Source organism: Urocitellus parryii, chromosome 2 (genome assembly GCF_045843805.1).
Source record: "Urocitellus parryii isolate mUroPar1 chromosome 2, mUroPar1.hap1, whole genome shotgun sequence".
Classification (NCBI taxonomy): Eukaryota; Metazoa; Chordata; class Mammalia; order Rodentia; family Sciuridae; genus Urocitellus; species Urocitellus parryii.
In genome coordinates, this window is record NC_135532.1 from 36,954,404 (window position 1) to 36,962,173 (window position 7,770).

The window sequence follows — 7,770 nt, forward strand, 5'->3', positions numbered from 1 at the left end:
GAATGACTGTGGGCTGAAGTTGAAGGCCAAAGGGCCCACCACTGAGAAGCTTCTGGCTGCTCAGAGAGAACGCGCCTGGACCCTCCCCGGCTCCTGGCATGTGTTAAGTGTTCAATACATATTTAAACAAAATGACAATGGATAATCATGATGACGTGTAGGTGACCAGAGGTAGCACTAATCTGTACACTAACAGGAAGACAGGCCCAGTGGGAAGGCTTCTGGTGGAGGTGACCCTTGAGCTGGGTTTAAAGGATAAGCAGAAATTTGACAGGCAGAGAAAGTGGAGAAGAGCAGGCAGAGCTCCGGGGAGATAGAACACCGTGGGTATTCAGAGAGAAGGTGGGGTCCAGCAAATGGCTTGGCTCTGTGGAAAATGAAGTTGAGCCAAGCCTTAAAGAATGGGTAGAATTTGGATAGAAGTGGAAAGGGGGGGGGGGGGGAAGGTCAGTGTAAGCAAAGATACTGCAGGCAGAAATAGAAGGAGAGACCTTCTTCCAGAAAATACCTATCAAATACCTACTGTATCCCAGGCCCCGTTAAGTTGGAGAGGACATGGGTGTAAATTGAGCCACAGACAACTACCGCATTAGACTGGTTCTGGTCTCCCCACTGCAGTAATGAGGAATAGACACTTCACAATAAGGAAGCAATTAGTTCAAGGACATAGAGCTACCAAATAGCACAAATTTAGTTTGTAGGTGTCTTTTATTATAGCCAGGCTTTAGAAAGCATTAAGTTGTTTTTGTGCTGGGGATGGAACCCAGAGCCACCAGCATACTAGGTAAATGCTCTATCACTGAGCTACATCCCAGCACCAGAGTTGTTTGCTTTTAACATCACAGTTAAAGCTCAGAGGATGTGGGAGAACTCCTGAAGTCCCACTGCTTACTTTTCTTTTCTTTTTTTTTTTTTAAAGAGAGAGAGAATTTTAATATTTATTTTTTAGTTATCGGTGGACACAACATCTTTGTTGGTATGTGGTGCTGAGGATCGAACCCAGGCCGCACGCATGCCAGGTGAGTGCGCTACCACTTGAGCCACATCCCCAGCCCTACTTTTCTTAATAAATTTTTTCCTCATGGAGGATAAATATGTGGGAGCCATGAGTTCTTGTGCCAGGTCTTTTGGAACAATACTAAGAAGACACGATCAGGTTCCAGGAACAGCCTGATTACACCAACTGGCAACTGATTTAGTCCATCCATTTCAGAACATGCTCATAGCCAGGGGAGCAGATCCACTGGCCATCTGAGATAGGTCAGATGAGCCCTATCAAAAAATGTTTTTTAAAGGCAAAGGCAGACTTAGAATCCCTGTGGAAAAAGTTAAACACGCTCCATACTGGAAAACCCAAACACCCATACAGAGTAAATGACATATCTTCCAAGAAGCCAGGGGCTGTCTGAAATCGGCACTTGCACTAGCCAGGTTCCTACCTCTGCCAAGGGAAGGGCAACTTCCAGCCCACAAGGCATATTTCTAAACACAAACATATATACATGCACGCATATATGCAAACAGTTTTGACAAAGGGCAAAAAACCTGATTCAACTTTTCTAACATATGCCCACCCTTAGGCAAAAGAGGAGAAAAAGGGGTTTTTTTGTTTTGTAATATCACAGAAAAGTCAACGAGGTCTATGGTAGTTTATCTGTTGTCATACAAACTTTTACTTTCTTTCTCTCCTCATCCCTAACAAGACATGTGTCTCTCCAGGTCTTACAAAAAACTACGAGACTGACCATCAGAGACAGCAGCGTTAGTATAAATTTCAACCATTATTACATAAGAAATTAACCTTTGCTTTTAAAGTTGATTTATTTTTTAATCTTTGAAGAGGGCACAGCTCTAAAGGGTGAGTTCACACAATACTTTCACTTCTGTTCTTGCTTTCCATTTGGAGAGGCAACTCTGATACTGCTATTTGTGTTATCGTGATGCCCAATTAAAAAGCTCTTATTGTACTTGAAATGTCTAAGGTAGGCAGGCTTGGGATTCTTTTCTCTCAAAGACTTACCCATCTTCCACCCACAAGAAACTGGCCCTCACTTGTAGAGAAATGACCCATACAACCTTTCCTAAAATAACTTTTAACATTTATTTTCATGAAATAAAGGGGGAAAGTCCTTTAGCAATATGAAAAGTAATACTGTAAGTGAAGATTCGATCTGAAGTCCATTTTGGCCTGGAAACCTTTTACTCTGGGGACTCATGTAGAAATTTTAATCAGGCTAAGGAGACCCAGATGAGTTCTAGCTTTTTTTTTTTTTTTTTTTTTTTTTTGGTGGTGCTGGGGATTGAACCCAAGGCCTTGTGCATGTGAGGCAAGCACTCTACCAACTGAGCTATATCCCCAGCCCAAGTTCTGGGCTTTTAAAAATTGTCTTGAAATAATTTCTGTTCTTCCCATTTTTCCTCACAAAAACATTGGGTTTTTCCAAATGTTTTAATACTTAATGGGAGGTGAATCCTGTTAAGGATTCAGCCACAATAGCAATAATAAACTTGTCTGTCCCACTCAGCCAGTGTGTTCCCAGTTGATCCTCACCCCTGGGCCATTCCAGCTTAATAGAACTGACGAGTGTACAAAACTTGGGCTAGAGAAAAACACTAAAAATATAAAACTCTGAGGGAAGCAGAGAGGGGCAAAACTTCTAACACGTTCTTAAAAGCAGAGATGTTAACGTTCTCTTAGAGAAACTACAACTGCCAATAACCTAGTGTGCCTAGATAATTGTAGAGAAACATTAAGAACACCTTGAACTAAAAGAAGGGCTTACCTTTGCTGAAATGAGAAGCAGTTCTGTCTCCACCTGCCTATTAAAATGCAGGTGCTAAGTCTGAATATCTTACAAGTATCCCTCCCAAGTTCCAGCTTTTATCTGGGATATTTGAGTTTTGCCCACCAAAACTGCAAATTAGAGGCCAACGATGTTAGGGTAGCTGGCACAGATATCCATGAGAGACACAGCTCTGAGTTCAAGCAAAGGTTTACTGACAGATAGTATCTTCCAGGCTGCTCTTCTATAAGGTGCAGCCAGCGGTCTAGGGACCTAACAAAAGTAGGTCCAACTTTCTAATATCTCCTTCATGATATAACAGTACAATAGTCAACTCAGAAAATACAAACTAACTGTTGGGCATGTGTCATCACAAGGTTAGGTGGCTTTATATTGCCTCATGGACAAATTCCTTAAAAGTTCTGTTGTTCTGGTGGATAATGTGCTCACTGTTCAATACATAAAGGTTCTCCAGATCCCAGAAGTTTTCTACAACTGAATACACACTGTCTCTACCAAAATTTTTGAAAATTTTCATAAGACCTTATTAAGGGTCTAACCTCACTATAGCTAAGATGCTCATTCAGCAAAGGGTATACAGTTTCCTGCTCCTGAATGCATAACTAACTGCACTGTCCCCATCTCCTGGAAAAAACAAACAGCATGAAGACAGGCCTGGTACACTGAACTTCTGCATACTTGATGACTATGTAAACTCTGGCCCATTGCAAAACCAGCTCTAAGCTTGAGGCTCGAACTCCTATATCTCCATCTAGCTCCCAAGGACTGGACCTCACTGAAGTGGTTCTCAGCGGGGATCCCTGGACCACCAGCAATAGCACCTGGGAAATTATTAGAAATGCACATTCTCAGGCCCCAGCACTTCTGGAGGTGAGGTCTGGCCCCCAGGTGACTGATGCCCTCAAGTTTGAGAACCACTGTGGCAAGTTGTAGCTATCAAACTGTTTGTACCCTCAGAGCCTGAAGGTGGCACTAAAGGCCAGCTGGAAGAAGGAAGGGAGGGAGCTCAAGTTTTAAGTGCTCCAGAAACCAGGCCTTCCTCTTCTCCTCCCACCTGACCACACAGCATCATCAGTTCCCTAAGGGTTGTTCAGCTTCCCCAGTGCTGAGGAACTGAGACAAAATTCTTCACCACCCGTCAGTAGATATTTTAAATCAGTAGATATTTTAAATTTTCAACCTTCAGGAATACGTTCAATATTTAATTATGGGGGGGGTGTCCAATATAATGAAGGCACAAATACACTTTAAGAATGAAAATGTCAATACTCAGTAAACAGACAACAAAATAAGAAATTCGAATTATTATCAGCAATTGCATGTCATACTAATAACAATGCACTTGATTCTGAAAGATTAGAGTTCTTATCCTAAACATCTAATTGTACTGATGTGACAAAAGTGAAATGAAAGTAGGATTTTTTTCTTTCTTTTTTTAAATGAAAAGCATGTATATACATCTAACCCTTTGCTAGACTCAGTCAAAATCCTGAATATTGCAGCAGTAACTTTGATGCTCTGCTGGTGGGAGTGCAGATCGGTACAACCACTTTGGAAAACCATTTGGCAGTGCCTACTAAAGCCAAATAAATATGCAAGAACCTAGATCCAGCCATTCCACTCCAAAGTATATACCCTAGAGAAATGAGTCTCCATGTCCACACCAAGGGCCTCACAAGTATAGTCTTAGAAGTACAACTTATACAAGTTACAAACTGGAAACAATCCAAACGTCATCCTCAGTAAAGGAGACAAATAGCATGGGTATTTATATCATGAACCAGAAGCAGCAATGAAAAAAACCAACCAACTAACCAAAAAACTAATGCACTGGTACCCACAACACAGGCACATCTGATAGATACAATGGTGAGTGAAAGAAGCCAAAAACTGAAGGGAAGCTAGTATCCAAATAGGCAAAACTAATCTCTGGTGAGAGAGGTCAACAGAGACAACTGTGGATATCTAGTGGAGGCACCTAGAGAAGTTCTACTTCTTGACTTGGGGCACAACAGATGAAAAGTTAGGTGAATTACAGTTAAAATCCCTATATTTTACTGCATGTACATTATAACTATTTACAAAGGGGTGGGAGAATTAAGCATATATGCAAAATATATTGACTTACTGCCATGTAACTGTGTCATATCAGTGTATATTTACATGTGTATAGTTACATGTGTATAGTTACATGACTTACTGCCATGTAACTGTGTCATATCAGTGTATATTTACTGCAAAAATACAATGCATTTGCTAGTCTAAATCTCGACATTAAATATAATGAACAGGGGACTTTCCTTCTTTCCAAAGTTATACTATCATACGTATGTGGCATTTGTATGCAGCATTTACTCTGCCGCTTAAAGGGTCCCTCTTCCTGTGGCACCGACTATCCACCCTTCCATCCCTCCTCCACCCACTTCCCTGCATACCCTGGATGTCTTGTCACCGTGCACAGAGAGGAGGACTAAGGGCCTGGCTCTGGGGCTACTGTGGTCATTATCCTGCAGAGCTATGACCATCCTTGGCCTAACCATCACCCCCAACCAGCTTCCCTCTTGCTCGGCCATGCCAGGCCAGATCGAGGTAAGAGGCCCAGTAAAAACAGCAGTATCTGAGGCCACTCCGGGCCACCGGATCCCTGTCTCCGATGCACTAGGATGAGGATGCTACTCCAGTTGCTGAACTGGGGTCACGTGCAGGAACCTCCAGGGTACCGCAGGCACAGAGACTTGGAACCCACTGGCCCTCTGCAGGCGGGGTCGGCTCCCGCCAGCTCACTCGATCCAGGAGGATCAGAGCGGGTCCCTGGTCACTCCCACGTTTGAAAACCGCGGCTGGCTATAACACGTGACCAAGACGCGGTGCGGGGTGTCACGGAGAACTCCTTCCGGCCCCCTGGGCAGGGTTGGGAGCCGCGGGAGTTGGCGCGCGGAGTTTGCGCAGAGCGGACCGTCGTTCCGCAGTCGGAGCGCGTCCCCGCGTCCTCCCCGCCCGCTGCCGCGCCGGGCGGCCTCATTTACCTGGAACCAGGAATACGTGCTGCCGGGCGCGAGCCCCGTCCCCGCAGTCCACGCGCGTGGCCATGGCGCCCGCCTCCTCCGGGACGCGCGCGCGGCCACAAACCCGTAGCCACAGGCCCCAGCCCCCGCGCCCCGCCGGAAATGGCGGGAGGAGGGTCGACTCCGGGTGGCGCGGCGCGCTAAGGGACTGGCCGAGCCCAGGAGACGACCCACGGGTAGAATTCGGTTTCGTTTCCGGGACCAAACTGCGCTCGCTCGCGCTTCGTTTTTAAATTTAGCGCCAGGCCGAGGCGCCCGGATCAGCGGCGCGAGGCCGGGGAAGAGACGCTCGCCTCTCCCCTGCGCTTCTCCACCAGTGGTAGGTGCTCGCCGCGCCCCCCAGGGACAAGTGACGCGGCGGAGAGGGCGGCGACCCGGGGACGCAGTGGCGGCGGGCGGAGTCGCACAGCCCGACTGTCAGGGCGCTCTTGCGAGGTGGTGCAGCTGCCACGGTCCCTGCAGTGATGGGCCTGGAGGACAAAAGACGCCCACCGCACTGTGGGGACCGGGAGACTCCTAGAGCAACAGCTCTAAGGACAACAGTTGACACATCCGAATCTTATTGTAACCCAGAGGACTTGGCCTCTAAGTCTTGGTTGAACGTGTCTTGACATCAGTTAGGTCTGCTTTGGAATTAAAGTCAGAATGTTGTGTGCGTGGTGGTTTATAATGCACCCCCACAGCCCTCAAATCGGGCTTGCACTCATCACTTTAAAAAAAAAAAAAGTGCCATGCACAAGACCCTGGATTCAATCCCCAGCACCACAAAAAAAAAAAAAAGTTTGGGGCGCAAAATATGATTTTTTTTTATTTTAAAAAACTCTTTGTAATGAGTTAAAAATGACTTTTTATGAAAAAATTATGTTTAAGAAGTCGTGACCATGAAATGGGGGTTAAACTTTTAATTGAAAAATTAGTACCCGACACAGGGTTTTTAGAAAGCAGTAAATATTTCTGTGCCCCACTTATAGATCTCCAACATTTCCTTGTTTTTCCAGAATTTTCTCTTGCCAATACAAGTTCACGTTTATTTTTTGCACAAATGGGAGAATAATATGCATAACTCTTATGTATTTTGCTTTTCTTGTTTAATCCTGAAGATACTTGGATTCTGCACCACTTAGATCTAACTAAGTCATTTGAAAATATTTTTAACTTTAAGCTTGTTTCTCACAGGCTGACAAACGCATCTCAAATGGACTTGCAGGACACCAGTCCAAAGGAACAGCATCCTAATGCAGATTCTGGAACAGACAGCAGATTAGTACTGCTGTGACCTTCCCTGACACTGTAGTATAAACCCAAATCCCCATGGTGATTACTAAAACAGCTAAGGGAGAAATGCTACCCATGTTTCCCTCACTCCACCATGTGTAGCTGGTTTCATTTTTCTCTCATCCTTTCCAGCTGTTGGCTGTTTGAGTATGTATTTTTATGTGGTTGTTTTCACAGTATAAAGACAATTTCGTCTGCTTTTCTCACTTAACATTGTCATAAAAAGGCATTGTATCCAGCACTGTCATTGTTAATGGAGGCATGTGATCTCACACTACTAATCTAAAGTTAGCCATTCTCTAGTGTACAATATTAAGATTATCTCAAACTTACTATAAATAATGTTTCAATATGGACTATGCAGTAGTTTGAAAAAATTATGTTTAAGAAATTGTGATCATGAAATGGGGGTTAAACTTTTAATTGAAAAATTAGTACCGGGCACAAACTAGATGCACCTATACAGTATGAATGCTTTATAGCAAAGGGGAAAAAAATAGATGCAGGAAATTATTTATAGCAAAGTACTATGTAGGTAAATTTAAAACATACATAAAACCAGTACTATATGTTTTACAAGGATACATGCATATTTAAGGTCATGTGTAAAACATAAAAATGGGTAT

At 44.1% G+C, this 7,770-nt stretch overlaps 1 protein-coding gene across 3 annotated transcripts in view; it reads right to left on the reverse strand.

Annotated features, from left to right (window-relative positions):
- Rnaseh2b (ribonuclease H2 subunit B) overlaps positions 1 to 6,196 on the reverse strand; it is a 67,248-nt gene extending 61,052 nt beyond the window's left edge. For all 3 annotated transcript variants that reach the window (XM_077792463.1, XM_077792458.1, XM_026393700.2), the window contains exon 1: positions 5,831 to 6,196. In XM_077792463.1, the coding sequence (XP_077648589.1) occupies positions 5,831 to 5,894 (64 nt within the window). In that variant the 5' untranslated portion in view covers positions 5,895 to 6,196. The remainder of the gene's footprint in view (positions 1 to 5,830) is intronic.
- Positions 6,197 to 7,770: the final 1,574 nt, after the last annotated feature.